An 18,533-nucleotide genomic window follows, 5' to 3' on the forward strand; every position below is an offset into this window, starting at 1 on the left:
AGAATAACGTGAAAAATAATAATTATCCCGAATTTGATGTCGATTGCTAAATGTATATATATAAGTTAAAAGAAAATCGATTTTACACCTTAAAATAAATTGTAGAATTTTTCAAATGCGTTGCCGTTACTGCTCAACTGGCAACTCATAACTTGAATATTGAAGTTAGCGTTTTTTAGCATTTCGATATAGATTGTTAAATGTGCATATTCAAGTTACAAGAAAATCAGCTTTATTGCTAAATGTATTCATAGTTTCGGTGTAATGCTGCAGAGTTAAAAATACAAAAACCGAGCTTCTTTGCTTAGTTCTATACTTGAACTCTGGAGTTAAAAATAAAAACACTGAGCTTCCTTGCTTAGGTCTATACATCAACTGAACTAATCTTTATTTCAAGCTGTGCAGCTTACATTCTAATTTTATGTGCGCGCAGGCACTTATGTGTATGTATACGCTATAAGTTTTGGTGTATCTAATTTCATAATGCATAATGGAATTATTTGCTTGGCCAGCAGAAATGTGTGACTAATTTATATTCACTTCAGGAAAGAGTTCTTATTTGAAGTGTTTCTTGAAGTGAGTATTGTTTATGTCAATTATTATTATTATTATTAATCTTTCCTACAACATTACTTTCTATTTTCTTTTTAATACAAAATATTTTGTTTGGCCTTTTTCTTCAAAACATTTTTCTTACTTAATGGTGGTCATGCGGCTTCAGTTCTTGCGCCAATTTTCAACATCACAGAGATGCCCAACGCTTAAGAACGACATGTGAGAGACTGATATGAGGCTTCTTCAATTGATTCGTCAGCGGCAGCAATATTATCGACACTGCGGGCACTTCTTTGTTGCACTGGCACGGGATTATTTTGTACTATGCCTGTGGATTCAAAGTATTCCACTAGACTAGATAATTTCAACTCGTTGTTGGATTGTATATCTTTCCACGATCTATACACGTTACAGCTAAATCGATTTTGCAGCTGAATATAAGGTTGTGGAATATTTCCAAATACACTGCCAGTATGGGTTTATGAAAACTTCCAAAAGATAAATTAGTCTGCATATGTAAAGTTAGTGTTTCCACGCAATTCGATATCTATTGCTAAATGTTTATATATAGTTTCTCAGAGAGCAGGAGTGTAAGTCGAGTAGAAAATTGTTCGGCTGAACGTGATAGAAGTATTCGAATTAAATCAAAAGATAATTAATTAGTTTAAGCTATGAACAAAAGAAATTTCAAAGTGCCAGAGTGAAGACCTGGACATTAACCCTTGTGTTATAATAAATGTTAAGTTCATCTTAATTAATGCACAATTTTTAAACTTTTAGTGCTTATTACAATTTTAAGCCGATAGTGATTTTTATTAGTTAAGTTTAAAAGATTATTTTCTTTTTTTACATTTATTGCGGCCTTTTCGTCTTCGCCCAGAATTTTTAGAAGTTTTGCAGTTTTTTGGTTTTTGTGGTGTAACAGTTTGAGCTGAGCCTTTCGTCATCCTATTTCCGCCAAGTCCACCAATTTTTTTTGAGGGAAGTAAATGTTGACTTACTAATTCTCCTAGCACGCCTTGATGTGCTAACATCGACAGAAAAGTGCATATGAATTCGTCGTAATTGTGGGTTCGTCGACAGTCATCCACCTGCAAAATAAGAAATATTTATATATACATTTCTGTTGTGGAAATTACATATATGTATGTATGTGCCTCTTCCAGTATTTTCATTATTTATGTATATCATTCTAATGCTTATTAAATGAAAGAATTATTGAATTTACCTCTACGAAGGAATTAAGAAGCATTTGTTATGATGGTAAATTACGCTTTGTAAACTCTCTGGAAATGTCAGCGTTTTTTATTAACTCAATAACTATGACATTTTGGTTTTATCTTTCCCCCTTATCTCTATTTCTAGAGATAATTTACCCTTTGCACTCAGGACCTTTTTGGCACGGCGCACCAGCAACTCGAAGCGTATTTGGTTAATTTCTTATCTCTAACTTAAAATGATTACACACATAAAGTAAAACATAAAACTTTTATATTTTAATATTAAATGTATCTTTACATATTTGAGATGGTAATTTTGCATTGTATGGTATTTGAGATAACAACTCCCGAGATGCATGCCCGGTTTGTCGGGGCAAGTGTCACAATAATAAGTTGTTTGGTGTCTTCTGCCGGGCTTATTTCTTTGGAAGCAGACTTTACAATATTTTCTAACTCCTGTGAGAATGCTATGCAGCTTTCCATTTAGGTGGATGTTATTGGATTCGGTGGTTAAGTGGAGGCTAGGTCGCGTGGCTGGTGGAAATCTCCAGCCAATTGCTTAGCTAATGTCTTCAAACATGTGTAAGTGATTAAGCGGCCGTTCGCTTCTCTGTTCTTTAGTGGTTTTATATGAAATAAATCAGTTTATTAAACAAATCTCCAAACCCCTAAGAAACAGTTTACGCCATCATGTGTTTGACATAATCTATTATTACGTTAGGTTCCTCGGAAAATTCGTTTTACAGGCGTCATTCCAGCATTGTTCCAGTTGGTCAAGCAAGTCACAACCCTCTTGTCCTTCCACGCTAAAATTAATGTATTTGTTTTCCGGTATGCTACTATTGATTTTTTCCGAATTGTATTATTTTTATTTGTTCTGGTAGGTGCTTCCTGTTTGTTAAGATAGTTCCTGTAAGGTGGCATTTTAATTTCAATAATTCTTCGGACACACATACAGATGCAATGGTATTCTCGTGGCCACCGGAAGGTCGCGCCTAATCAAGCAGTCTATTGTCAAACTTCCAAAATAAGGAAGATTACCACAGATGTAACTGGTAGTTGAGTCTGTTATAGTATAAACTCGAATTCCCCATTTGGTCGGTTTCTTCGGATTGTAAGTAATGAAGGAGACCCGACCTTTGAACTTGATCGTAGATTCATCCACACAAATTTCTCTCCCTAGTGTAAAATAGTTAACAAATTTGGAAATCTTGTCTTTGGATTGTCTTCAGATGAAGCATCCAAAAAATCTGATTAAATCTGTCTCTTGTAAACTTGTTCGAATATAAAGGAATGTAGCTGACATCACTTATGACCAATATGCTTGCAAATTTGCCAACGGCATTGTACCCATATTTATTATAACACCAACGGTTCAAATATCATTGAACATGCTTAATTATCAGCAAAGCCGAAATACTATTCAAAATAAATATCTATTTATATATTGAACATACATACATATGTACATTAGCAGCCACATGCATCTACATGCAATGCGCATCCAATAATAATAAAAATGCATGTGGACACAAGTCATAAAATTACAGATGAGATAACATTAAACACACACACATGTATTGAATTGTACACTTGAAAACAACCCTATATCAAGCAGCATAAACAATATGCTGCAATACATACATAACATATACACATACACATATATTTAATTATTTGAGATAGTTTTCTAAAATAGTCTATACATAAGTAATGAAAATACCAAATAAAAATTAGAATGAAAGGTTTCTCACTCAAGAAAATACTTTTCATTTCCCCCCACCAGTGGTAAGGTTTGACAAAATCTTTATTGAGTTATAACATTTGGTCCTTCGAGCCGGATAAAGAGCTCGGCCAGAATTAAAAAGTCCTGTTCAAAATACAGACAAGTTAAAACAAAAATAATTGTAAGACGGATGTATATTCCCGCATATTAAACCGATCACATAAGTGCGCGGCCACGCACTGAGCGATGAGCGACGAAATTAAAACATATGAAAGGCCACGCAGTAAGCGATGAGCGACTGAGCGATTTCTCTGCGACTGAGCGACGTCGCTTAACAATTAAAACATGTTATAATTTTCAGTTGACTGCTGAGCGACGAACAGAAAGAATGGACAAATTTAACATTGAAATGCTTATTTCTGAGGTGCAAAGCTACCCGGTTTTGTGGCAGGATAGCCACAAAGACTTCAAAAATAAAAATATCACTGATCACATATGGAAAAAACTGGGAGAAATATGTGGTTGTTCTGGTGAGTGTTTTTTTTATTCATAAAAAAAATTGATTGTTAACATATTAACATGATAAAACTAAAATTTTAAGTAGAATTTAATGTCCAAACTCCCACAAGTATTCTGTTAATTCATTACGTATATTTAATGCTGTTTGGCTGCTTCTGTTGAAGTTTTGCTGTTGTTCCCGATCAACGGTATTTGTTTGAGCGTTAGCATTGTTTATAGTTGTTGTTGTTTGTAAGTAATCAAGATCGCCATCGAGCTCCCTCACAAAATTGTGCAGTACACAAGCACATTTAATTAAAATAATAGCTGTTCTTGGTGTTGTTTCAATGGCTTTTTGCAAAAAACGCCATTTACTGGTTAATATTCCAAATGCGCATTCAATGCATTTTCTTGTTATTAAAAGTCGATAATTAAAATTTTCTGTTTTCGAATTTAAATTCCTACGTGGAAAAGGTCTTAACAAATATGTTTTCAGTGGATAAGCTTCATCACCAATCTGAAAATTAGGTAAAATAGTATTTGAGTTTGCCAATGCTTGGGGAAGAGAACCATTCAATTTATCCGCTTCAAGCAATCGAAATAATGTTGATCCAGAAAAAGTACCGCCATCACTTTTCTTTCCTCTTCCTCCCACTTCTATAGTTACAAATTTTTTGTCAGCATCTGCTACACCTAGCAGTACTACGGAAAAGTAGTGCAAATAATTAAAATAATGGGACCCAGAATTTGCCGGACACTTAACTTGACAGTGGTTGCCATCAATACTGCCAAAACAGTTCAGAAATTTCCAACGCCTGTAGTAATCATTTATGATAATTTTAAGACGGTCTGTTGTTGGTATAGGCATATACTCCTCCAAAATCTCTTTCCATATGATTTCGCATGTTTCTGAAATAATTAAACTGACTGTGCTTCTGCCCATGCGAAAAGCAAAAGCTAAATCGCGAAACGAATGTCCTGTAGCTATAAACCTGCAAATATGTAATATAATTTAATTCAATATACTAATAACATTTCAGGAGAAGCAGCAAAAGGAAAGTGAAAGAATTTAAGAGACACATACAGGAGAAATCTGCAAAAGACTCAACCAGCTCCGAAGCTCTTCCAGTTAAAGTTAAGGCCATATTATGATTTGATGAGCTTCATTAAAAAAAGCGTTGTTCCGGATCCTATGGATGGGAATCTTTTGGAACCAGAGCAATATCAATGTTGCAATCCTAATTATTCGACTTTGATTAACGATCTACTAAGTGAAGAAGACTCTGTTTAAAACTGTTGATATGCCTGAAACCAGCACTTCTGTTTCCACCAGTTGCTCTACAAATGTGCCACCAAAAACAAAGAAAAGAAAGGGAAGAACAAGCGAGTTTGAATCTGAATTTCTCCAAATTGAAAAGGAGCGAATGGAAATTTTAAAAGCTGAGGTAGAAAAGAAGGAAGAAGATGATGATGATCTTCAGTTTTTTAAAAGTTTCTTGCTATTTATGCGGCAGTTTAACAATATTTGAAAATTTGAAGTCAGAGGAGAAATACAAAATGTAATTTTAAACAAATATCGGGCATCGTTTGCCAATAATCAGAACAAAAAGTAAAGTATATATGTAATATTATGTTTAACTTAAATAAATGAATAAAATGAAATTTATGTTTAACTTACCTCAAGGTCAAAACGAGCCTCTGCTCTGCACGAATTGCTTTCCTTTGTTTTGTTAATTTAGAACGAACTTTTTCAAGCAATATATCAAAAGATTGTATAGACATAAGTAGATATTGAAAGAATCTATCTGGAAATTTACGTAGATTTTGATATAAATGATTAAATTCACCGAACCTCCATCTTGTTTGGTTTATAGGATGAACACCAGACTTTCTTTTTTTATACGTAGCAAGATTCTATAAACATGATATCTATTTTCAAGCAGTAATATACGCTGTACAGCCCTTGACAACGGCATTTTAGCAACTAATCGCTCAACAACAGTCGCTCAGTAAAAAGCCATACGTCGCTCAAAATCGTCGCTCAGCCGCTCATCGCTCAGTCGTTTACTGCTTGGCCGCGGCCTAAGCCGTTTTAGCAGAGACTAAACGCAGTGATTTAACTGCCACCACAGAAAATCAGCGGCTGTGAGTCGAGGCACAGCAAGGTCTACTAGGCAACCCAATCAATATACATACCTCCAACGATTCCTTTGGAGAATACCAGCGGTTACTCAAATACGAAAAGAGTTGCGGAAAAAATTATTGGTATAAACAGAAACAAAATTCTTGATGCCCAAGCGGATTTATCCGAAACTGTGTTGCACACGGCCAACACATTTCGAACAAAGCCATTGCGGAATGACATGACAAATGGCCGAATATAATTAAATGCACTTGATTTTAATCAAGAGTAAAATTCAACTCCTCAGAAAAGTAATGGATGATCTCCACAAAATCATTACAAGAAAAAGTGATGACATAAGTATAACTTGAAAAATTTTTCTTTCTTCAAATGCACAATTTTCACATAAAGTACTATACAAAAATTTCTCTTGAAGTTGAAAAATTGTACTTTGAAATAACGGCGGAGTATTTCGAGAATTTCAAACTTTGTAAAGCGAGATTAAAAGGAGTGTCCGAAATTACTTACAGTTCTCTGCAGCGTGATGCGGTGTTAGAATATTTTATCATATAATAAGAATCTGAAATTGTGTACCAATTTGACTCCGATTTAAAAAATTTGCAAAAGCTCCAATCTCTTATCTACATATCTTGTATACAGTAGGTAGAAAAAATAATTTTATCAAAACAATCAGCGCTGTTTTAAACGCTCCATATTTTTTCGCTAATTGAATATTATTTTTTTTTGTATATGATCGGAAAGTACCGTTATCAAAGTACAGCAATTGATGATTTTAGTGGCAACCGTTTATCTGGTAAGAAATTTTCGTGGCCTTCTATTGAAATTCTCAGTGACAACGCGTGGAAAAAGTAAGTTATCAAGAGCAGTAATTAGTGTTGTTCATATTAAAACTTGAAAATAAAGTAGAAACAAGCATTAAAGGTACAAGGATTCTTTATTTTATAAATTTTGAAATTGAATTGGTAACTAAAGTTTTCGTTTTTTTACGGTGAATTAAAGAAAAATTCGGAAAATGGTGAATTTTAAACAATTAACGAATGAGGAGTGCACAAATATAATTAATTTGCATAAAGATGGTCACACCCAACGTTATATTGTTGTACATTTTAATAAAAACCAGGCCGTAATACGGAAAGTTATTGCCGGCTACAAAAAAGAAAATCGAGTCATCAGGAAGAAGAGACAAAGTCGCCCAAAAATAATAACGGGAGAGTTGATAAACGAATTTTGGATATTTCCTATTTTAATCCTTCAAATCAGTTTCAAAAATTCGCGCAAAGCTTATAAAAGAAGGCAATAAAGCCCCCTCAGTGCACACTGTCCGTAAGAGATTGCACCAAACCAATATTCACAGCCGCGTTGCAAGAAAGTTATTCTTCCTAAATGAAGCAAATAAAAAACGACAAGCTTTTTATAAAGAGCACATATTAAAATATCAAAATTTTTGGCATAAAGTGCTCTGGACTGATGAAACGATGGTTTGTCTTCGGTATTCCCACGGTATGGTTTACGTTTGGCGCTCACCAGAACAAGAACTATTATACAAGTGCACTCTACCCACAGTTAAGTCGGTGGAAAAGGGCTTAATGGTTTGAAAATACTTATCTGCAAATGGCCCTGGCAATATTGTAGTCCTGGAAGGAAAAGTTACTGCTGCAGTTTATTAAAATATTTTAAAAGAGCACTCCATCTCCGAGGGTCACCGACTAATTGGACCGGATATCCTTCTTCAACAGGACTACGCGCCCATTCATACTGCAAGTCATCATAGAACATCTAAAAAATGAAAATGTGAGTGTATTGAAATGGTTTCCTCAAAGCCCTGGCAATTCACCAATTGAAAATGCTTGGGCAACCCTTAAGATGTTCATAGCTGTAGAGAAACCCTAAAACCTGGTTGATTTGAAGAATTTCATCCATTAACATTTGGAATACTTTTCCTCAAAATTAGTGTTTGAAGTTTGCCAACTCCATGCAACAATGATTGATTTAACAAGCCAGACGAAATTATGGACATTGTGGATATTAAACAATTTGATAACTTATTTTTTCTACACGCAATTTACTATATGTGTGTGTATGTTTTCCTTTTATAAAAGCGATGCACTTCTCTTTTGAATTCAAATTACTTTAATTACTTTGAAATATGGTCTCAAGAAAAAAAAAATCATTTGAAAAATGTAAACTTTGAAATTTTATTCACTTCGTTGATTTATATTTCACTTTGATAACTTAATTTTTCTACCTACTGTATATTTATCTTCTGCTGAGGAAGAAACAGCAGATGTAATAGAGGAAGACAAAAAAGAAAAAGAAGTTGAGAATTTCATAACTCAGGAAAAGCAACTAAATTTGTACCTTCGTAATTATATCTTACGGCAGGCTCACATTTTGGAGAAATATGGAAAAGTTAAGTCTAGATTAAATCGTTTAAAGATAAGGATGAAGCTGAAGCAATCGACCACATTTTAGAAGATGATGCTGAATCGAATGAAAGATTTCTCACTCAAGAAAAGACTTTTCATTTCCCCCACCAGTGGTAAGTAACACCAATAAACGCCCGCTGAACTTAATTCGGTATTAGATTCCATGTTTTTAGGGATCAAAAAGTTTAAATTCAGTAATATCCCTGCCGCGACTGTCAGGTTTGTACTGATGCCGAAAATGCAGTCAAGTTCCTGATTGATCCCCAGATAAGAAAATCTTATCTCCGTTTACACTTCATAGGAGTATATAGAAAGAGCGTAAGAAAAACAGTTAGACTCGCGTATCGAGTTACCGCAGCAAACGAAGTGGTGAGCGATAGTCACCTCTCGAGTTGCGGCACCACACCCCATGGTGAGTGAGAGTAACCTCTCGAGTGCAAAGGGTTAAATTCGTAACAATAAAATAAATAAGAATTAAGAATTTAACTTACATTTAAAATCTGGCAGCGACTATTTTCTTGCTTTGTTTCTGATAACAAAACCTATAAAATTGGTTTCCCTGACACCCAAAACCAAAACAATTTCCGTTTCTATCGTCAAACCAATATCTGAATTTTTGATATATACTACATTTTAAACGGTTTCAATTCTGATTCCGTTACTTACCATAAATATTTCGAAGAGGCTGCATTTTATACAATCCAGAAAACTAAAAGAGACTTTACTGTACCATACTTACATAGAAAAAGAGCTGAGTAATTAAGCCTATAATAGAATAATATAGAGAAGTAACTATGTACATACGTATATATAGAAAAGGTGAGTGATTAAACCTATCCAAACCGAATATAGAGATGCTGGACAGAGAGTTTCGTCTTGCCCAAGCAAAATGATAAATCGAACGTGTATAAATATGTATATCTACATACATATACAAGTCGAAAAGAAATGAAAGAGAAAATTTTTAAAAGGCTGCGTAAAAATTGTTAAGGAAATACGTGAAATTCAGCTGGGGAATGAGGGAATTTTCGAAAATTGAAGTAGCGACGTGTATAAGTATTAAATCTTATATACTTCAATTTAAGAAACCAAACTTGTGTCATAGCAGATGCCAGTCTAGTAGCGGTACTGTTGCAGTTCTAAGTTAATGATGATCCTTTAATTATATCATTTGCTAGCAGAGCTTTGTGGGATGTTGGAGGCGTTATTCTCAAAAGAAAAAAAAATAAAGTTTGTGTCTACTTTGGGCGGTTGAAAAGTTTTACTATTACCTAGCAGGATTTCAGTTCGAACTACTGACCAACCATAAACCGTTAGATGCCATTTTCAAACCGACACCGAAACGTCGGGCCCTCATAGAGATATGTTTAATACGGATACAGTCCTATAATATTAAGGTAATCTACAATGCGGGAAAAGGAAACATCTCTGATGCACAATCACGACTTTGTCAGTTATCATCATACTTACTCATTTCGATGAGTTGTCGGCTAAAGGATCCCTTCTTTTGCGAGGTAACCGTATCACTATTTCCACATAGCTTCGAAACCGGGTACTTGAGCTGGCCCACGAAGGGCACCTTGGAGAGTCGGCTATGAAATCGTGGTGGTCTCTGATTGACCGCGACGCAGAGAAATACGTAAAACAATGTACAGACTGACTTTTGGGGTCCCAAAGCCTTAAACCAGCGCCAAGGTATAGGAACTCATTTCCAACAGGCCCATGGATTTGGGTAGCATCAGACTTACTGGGACCCTTTCCAAACAATAAGTTCATCGGAACGTTCATTACCTATACTCCCACTAAATGGAGTTAAATTTTTTTCATTCTATTTGATCAGCTAGTGTACTTAAAGTGATAAAAAAAATATTTTGTAGACTTTGATATCTAAAATATCAGAGAACGGATAATGGAAGGCAGTACATAAGTCAAGAATTAGCGAAATACCACAAAACTTCTGGTATAGAGAAGGTCAAAACCCCGCCCTAATGGCTCCAGGGTAATGGAGAAGTTGAAAACATGAATAGGTCTTTGCTGAAAAGTTTGAAAATAGAATTCTAATTCAAAAAATTATAAGGAAGAAATTTAAATTACGAAAAGTTTCCTGCATAGGTTATATTGCACTTTTTATCCTCTTCCAACTTGCAGGAATCAAAGGAAAACACCTTACGATGTAAAAAGTCTACTAGAGGATCAGGATCTAAGCAGTTTTTTAAATGCACACACCATATATGACTTACATACATATATAATCGGCATAAGATTTGTTAGAAAAACCAAAATCATTATATATAGTCATTATACAAAATCAGCGGATGTTTGCAAATCCTAGTAATGGTCATATGGAGCTAGGTTAAGTTTTCGCCCATTGTATCCATTTTAGACACGATATATTGTTATGAGTAAAATTCGTCCTGAAATTTTCAATGAGATAACTCAAATATTGGCCGAAATATCCAGCATAAAGTCATCAGGCAGTTCGAAAACCTTTATATTAGGCAAATAGGGGCCCAGGGAAATATTGACCCGATTTCATCCACTTTAGATACATAGAATTACTACTGCAGGAAAAGGATTCTGTCTAAATTTCTATTGCATATCTCACGCATTGACCGATATTTTCGATCAAAAGTCAAATATAGGTATTGGGGTCCACAAATTTGGTACCTAGGGTCTTGAACAATTTTGGTTGGATTTCACAAATTTTTTGTCATAAGCTGGCGTATACCAAAGGAATTATTCGTGCAAAGTTTAATCATATTATATTAATTGCTTCTTGATTTGTGTACTGGAAACTGAACGAATCAATTGGAATTTAAAATTGTGCTGTATGAGAAGTAGGCATGGTTATTGTCCCATTTCAATTATTTTCACAGAGTGACCCGCCGGGGGAAGCAGAGGAAGAGGAAGACCTCCACTCCGTTGGAAGGACCAAGTGGAGAAGGACCTGGCTACGCTTGGAATATCCAATTGGCGCCATGTAGCGAAAAGGAGAAACGACTGGCGCGCTGTTGTTAACTCGGCTATAATCGCGTAAGCGATGTCTACGCTAATTAAGAAGAAGAAGAAGACATAGGAATATGAAAAGAATGCTACGTTCCAAATTTTGTCTTAATCGATCAGTCGGGTCCCGAGATATGGGATTTCACCAAAGAGTGGGCGGTGCCACGCCCATCGTCCAATTTTCACACGGGCTCTCACAAAACCTTCTCATGTATCGGTGGTAAAATTTAATGTCTCTGGCGTATTAATTATGGATTTATTGCGCTTTTAGTAACTGTGAACAGTTATATGGGGAGGAGCGAGGTTATTCGCCGATTTCATCCATGTTCACACTGTCCGTAGAGGTCCGACTACGCCCATCTAGGAATACGAACTTTTTTTTTGTATTAAGGAACCTACATACCAAGTTTCATCAATTTTTATTCAAGTTACAGCTTGCACGGACGGACGGACGGACAGACAGACAATCAACCGGATTTCAACTTTTCTCGTCGTCCTGATCATTTATATATACATATGTATATAACCCTATATCTATATCGATTAGTTTAGGTGATACGTACAACCGTTAGGTGAACAAAACTATAATACTCTGTAGCAACTGGTTGCAAGAGTATAAAAAACAAAAAGGAAAAGGCAGATAAAATGAGGGGCGTGAGGAATGCCGCGATAAAAGTAGGGGATAAGGTGTTCTTGATAAAGGTAGTTTTTCCAAACAATTTAACTGCAAATTTTCATGAAACCGCGTTTGAAGTTGTTTAAAAACACAATAAGATAATAAAAGTAATGGCAGAAGACAGAACCTTGACGAGAAATGTATTCCAAGTCAGGAAGAAAACGATCATCAGCCAGAACAGCGGCGTCACGGGGCAGACCGGCAGCGCTGTCGGCAAAAGTGCGACCTGAGCGTCGTGAAGGATTGGAAGTTTATTTTATTTGTACCAGCGTGCAGAGCACAACCAAACAATTTATAATTTACAAAATATACAGGTATGTTTTGTATATTTGGCTTCAAATTTGATTATAACTTGGTTATATATAATAGTAAAACCTTAACTGTTGTGACATACTATATTGTGATCGTTGAAGACATGCCTGGACGACCTCTTGCAACTGATGAAAATATTAAAAAAAAAAGTGGGGGATTTTAAATCGTCAGGCAAGTGTTAGGGAGATGGCAAAAGAGCTCGAGATCTCGCACGACCCCGTTCGAACTATTTTGGTAGATAAGTAGTATGTAGTATGAAACGCGGTCTTACTTGACTCGTCCCGATAAATCCGATTTTTTTTTTTTTCAAAAAGACTATGGAGTTGTTACCGATTTTAAAGCCAAAAACGCAATGAATACCATCGATCAACCACCGTATTCACCAGATTAGGTAAGCACCCCCTAATATTTGTTAAGGAAAATAGCACCACGCTATTTTAAAAGTACGTTATTTGTTGAAGACGTTAACAATAAACCGTTACAAATATTATTGAGACATTTTGTCAAGAGATTTTTGACGTCGTCACTGTTCAGTTGCAATTTAGAGTTTAAGAGTCAAAATTGGCGGAAAATACTTATTCAGCCGACGTTACAAATAAAAAAAATAAGCGATTGGCAAAATGGTTTATTTCAACATAGAATTAGTTAAAAAAATCAGTGGTACCCCTGACTAATAAATAAATTTCAGTAAACTAGCAAACTACTTTCTCGGCACAGCTGAGGAAGACAGCAAAAAACTACATAAAGAAACGATTAATTGATCAAAAAGGTTACCCAAATTTATCCCACAGTCATTTCCAATCAAATACAGAAACACTTTGGTTTACTAATTAATGCATGAGCAATTAGAAGACGAGCTTTTGAGTGCGGGTTGTTCTGTTGGCGTCCCGCTAGAAAGTCCTTTACTTACGCAAAAAATTGAAAGGCCAAACTTATATTTGCGACAGCTCATCTCGATTGGAGCATTCAGAAATTGAATACCATTTTATTCTCAGACGAATCGAAATATAATACAGGGTGGGCCATCTAACGGTTTAAATTTGAATTATGTACTATATATTTCGACATTGGAAACGTCAAATACCATTCGGAAAGTGACAGATATTCAGTAAAAAGTCTAAAATTTACGAAATGGGTCGCTATTCACTAGAAGAAAACTGGGAAATATTGAAAATTTGAAAGTTTAACCGAGGATGATAAATTTTACCGAAAAATCATCTTTTCGGACATTTCCACCTCGATGGTTACGGTAACAAGCAGAATTGTCACAATTGGGGCGCTGCGTGCCATACAGCAAACGCTACACTCAATCTTTTTATCTTTAAAGAGGTGATGTGAATTGGCCTCCCAGAAGTTGGCGAGTTAACTCCGTTGGACTATTTTCTGTGAGAAGCTGTTAAAGATAAATGTTACGCCAACCATCCAGAAACAATTCAAGATCTAAAGTACGAGATTCAAGCTGCTGTAGCTGCCATAAGGCCTGAAACCATCGAGAAAGTACTCCAAAATTGAGTGGATCGGATAAGCTACTGTAAACTCAGCCGTGGTGGTCATTTGTCCAAAATTGTTTTCCACAAATAAATTTCATAAAACAACCTTTTAAATAAATGTTAGACCTTTGAAAAATATCGAGCCGTTTTTTCTTTATTGACTTTTTAAATTTAAAATTTTATATGGCCCACCCGTTAATAAAAACTCGAATGGCATAAGGTGTCTGAGAAGGCCGAAAGGACAAGGACTCAAACCTTAGTATTATATTGCGACTATTTAATATAGCGGTGGTAATTTTATGGTCTGGAGCTCTTTCTCTGGGCACGGGACTGGACCTATTCATATAATAAATGGAATAAGGGACCGGTTTGTTTACACCGATATTTAAAAAAACGGGATGCAACCTTATACTGAAAAGGATATGCCACTGTAATGGTGGTTCCAGCAGGACAATGATCCTAAGCTTAACTCTAGGTATTGAAAAACTTGGTTATGAAGTTACAGAGTTGATGTTTTAGATTGGCAAGCGTAATCACTCGATGTCAAATTCATCGAGAACTTATGGGAGATTGTTAATTCCAAAATAAATAGGGAAAACTGTAAAACCAAGGATCAACGTTTCGAATCTGAAAAAATTGCTTGGATTGGCATACCACATGATATATATGTAGTAAATAATTTTATTTCTTATATGCCTAAAATATGCGTTTTTGTTACCCAAAATAAAGGATTTGCTACTATTTTTTTAGTTTTCAGGTATTATTTTCAAACCGATGAAAGGGGTGCTTTAGTTTTGTCCAGTTAATTTTTAAACCATAAATGCTTTTGTTGATTTAACTTATTTAATTTTGAAAACTGAAAATGAAAAGCTTTATTTTATTAAAAAATAATAAGCAACTCATTGAAAAAAGTCAAAATTTTACATTTATTTATTTTTATTGTATGAAAACAGCTAAGTTCGAGCTGAACCATAGCAGGTGGTGCTTTAGTTTTGTCCAATACTGTATCTCGTAAATGACAAGAGCTATAGAAACAAGAAAAAACGTTAACTTCGGCTGCACCGAAGCTAATATACCCTTTACAGGTGCATTCCTTTTAGTAACTATGTGTTCAGTTTGTATGGAAGCTATATGCTATAGTAATCCGATCTGAACAATTTTTTCGGAGATTACATTGTTGCTTTAGAAAATAATATTTAAAAAATTTCGTGAATATATCTTGTCAAATGTGAAATTTGTCCATACAAGAACTTGATTCCGATCATTCAGTTTGTATGGCAGCTATATGCTATAGTTAACCGATCTGAACAATTTCTTCGGAGATTACATTGTTGCCTTAGAAAATAATAAATACCAAATTTCGTGAATATATCTTGTCAAATGTGAAAGTTTTCCATACAAGCATTTGATTCCGATCGTTCAGTTTGTATGGCAGCTATATGTTATAGTGGTCCGATATCGGCCGTTCCGACAAGTGAGCAGCTTCTTGAAGAGAAAATGACGTTTCAAAAGGATATCTTAAAAACTGAGGGACTAGTTCGTATATATACAGACGGACGGACAGACAGACAGACGGACATGGTTAAATCGACTGAGCTCAACATACTGATCATTTATATATATACTTTATAAGGTCTCCGACGCTTCTTTCTGGGTGTTCAGGGTATAAAAATGTTAAAGACAAACTTGTAGGAAATTTTATTTGCTCCTAAAAAGATTCGAGATCAAAACTGCTATCATTAATACTTCTCCAGATATTCGGCTTTTTAAGTAAGTCTTTATAAAATTTTCGTAGATGGTATGTAATAAAAAAATCTATGAAAACCTTACTTAAAACGCTGAATATCTCGAGAAGTATTAATGATAATAATGATTTTGACCAAGGATCGTTTTTGTAGCAAATAAAATTTTCTACAAGTTTGTCATTAACATTTTTTCTATAGCTCTTATCATTTACGAAATATGTATGTATATATAAAAAAAAGCGAATTTCATGGAAAAATCAAGTTTAGAGCCCCGTACTACCTCGCCGGTGAGAGCTACGACTTTGTTGCACTGGGCACTTTTATAGAGTGAAAGTAAAAGCGATGCCATAAAATACCTCTGAGCTGTAGAAATTTAAAGATAAAAAATTACGATGGTAGTGTATTTTCAATGGAGAATTTTTACATGCCTTGGACCAGTTCTTAATGTTAGTATTAAGGGCTAAAATTTTCAGGGAATTTTTTTAGGGTATTTCTAAAGAAATTTTGTGACGGGATTGAAAGAATTAATAGTTCAAAAAAAAAACCACACAAAATATATATATATATATTAGGCCGGGCCGATTTGTGGGGAGGCAAAAAAATCGCCCATTGCTCTATGAAAATCATATTCTAGGGATCAAAATAAGATACTTTGCCGAAGGAACCATACCTCTAAAACGAATTTTGATGTCCCCCAATTTGGGTCGAACCTTTGGGTAGGGGCAAATTTTGAAAAATCCCACTTTGACCCATTTAGAGTGCTCCAATCGAGTCCAAATGTATGACCGACCCCCACTAACTTTGGACGGCCGATCCACCCGTGCCAGTGGCACACCCCCTGGAACTCCCCTAGGGGGTTCCCCATACAATCATTTCAAAAAATCGCCATTTTTGGTGATTTACATGAAAAAATCAGCTAAATTGCTATGTTTTTTCTTTATTTTTATTTATTTATTTATAATAATATCTATTTTTTCTCTAAAGAAATTTATTTAGTCAGTACATATGTAAATGAAAAAAATTAATTTAAGTGATGATCTTAAACTAACAATAGACAAGAAACAATTATGTTTGCCCTGAAGATCGCAAATGATCTTAAACTAAAAATAGACAATTGTGTTTGCCCTTGAGATCGCAAATGATCCTAAACTAACAATAGACAATTATGTTTGCCCTGAAGATCGCAAATGATCTTAAACTAACAATAGACAATTGTGTTTGCCCTTGAAAACACTTATGCTTAAGATATGTGTACAAGTTAGCACCCCATACATTCAAAAAGTATCATATGATGCATTAATATCATATGATACAAAGTAATATAATATGACACCACTAAATCGCTGAGAGTGCGACACGTGTAGTGGCAACCTGTGGGAAGCGCTGCGTCAGCGAAGTGCCAACCTGTGGGAAGCGCAGCGTCAGCAAACTCCGTACCCGTTGCAGCGGCAAACATAGGTCTAGAGTTAAGTATAATTAATTGTTAATTTTAGTTCTTAAGTGGAATTCAATAAAGGAGCATAGCTCCCAGAAAACATTTTTTTTAGTAAAAATAACGAAACGTTTTTTAACTGGCGCCCGAGCAGGGACCAGCGCGCGTAAATAGTAACAGCCTGAAAACAAAAAGTAAGGCTTCGCGAGTGGCGAACGGTAGTGATTGTGAATAAAAAAGAAAAGCCTGAAAATAAAAAAGTAAGGCTCCGTGAGTTACAAAAAAAAATTGTGTAAAAACGGAAAATACAATAAATACTGTGCTAACGAGCGGCTACAACGCACAACGTGGGATTTTTAAACGCCGAGGGACCTCAGTACTGTTAAAGAAAAGGGACAACCCCGGAGCGTATCACAACATCCTATGGAAAGCTGGAAACACCTAATGTAAGATTTATAAAATATTATATTTTAAGACTATTATAAAGAATATCATAAAGCATACGGAATTTGAATTGAAAGAAAATAATTATTCGACACAAAAAGAAAAAAAGAAATTATAAAGAATTTTATTATTATAAAGTATACGAAACTTGAATTGAAAGAAATTAATTATCCGACACAAAAAAGGAAAAAAAGCCTTAAGTTAACGTAAGCTTTGCAAAAAGATTCTGATATTGTCAAAGAAAGTACTATTACAAAGAAATTTTTTTTTAAAACTAATTAACTTAAAAGAAAAAATTATCATAATGCCGGATACAGCTGAAGAGCTAATTGAACAATTAAATCAAATGAGGATAGACTATGGGCAAACCACCCATCCTACAAATCCTTCCAACCATCCTTTAAACCCTCCCACCCCTAACCCAACTTCCATAACGACAATAGTTCGAGAAGTACTCGAACGAATGAGTACTCAGAATATTACTGACTTTACCGAACCCGACCACAGTGTGACACTGAACGCGAATAACATAAACGAACTAGATAAAATTCCGGACAATTCTGGAGGAAGAGCGTAGACAGAATTTTTAAAGCTTATGAGGGAGTCAAGAATACTCCTAAATACTTTGCGATACTCCATACGATAAGGCACAAAATAATTGGTGATGCCGACACCGCATTAGAATCATACAATACTCCACTCGATTGGAGTCAAATTCGAAAATGCCTTATGCCTAGGTACCCTCGAATACCAGATGACCACTCTGGTTCAACGCTACGACGACATAGCAACCTTCTACCAAAAAGTTTACCAACACCTTTCACTTATATTAGACAAAATTTCATGTCTCGAGCTAAGTGGCG

General features: G+C 35.1%; 1 protein-coding gene across 1 annotated transcript in view; it reads right to left on the minus strand.

The window, feature by feature from the left end:
* Nucleotides 1–940: 940 nt before the first annotated feature.
* The window catches only part of LOC120770944 (ubiquitin carboxyl-terminal hydrolase calypso), a 30,248-nt gene continuing 12,655 nt past the window's right edge, over nucleotides 941–18,533 (minus strand). Inside the window, exon 3 of the mRNA XM_040098655.1 lies at nucleotides 941–1,646. Within this exon, the coding sequence (XP_039954589.1) occupies nucleotides 1,389–1,646 (258 nt within the window). The 3' untranslated portion in view covers nucleotides 941–1,388. The remainder of the gene's footprint in view (nucleotides 1,647–18,533) is intronic.

Source organism: Bactrocera tryoni, chromosome 3 (genome assembly GCF_016617805.1).
Source record: "Bactrocera tryoni isolate S06 chromosome 3, CSIRO_BtryS06_freeze2, whole genome shotgun sequence".
Classification (NCBI taxonomy): Eukaryota; Metazoa; Arthropoda; class Insecta; order Diptera; family Tephritidae; genus Bactrocera; species Bactrocera tryoni.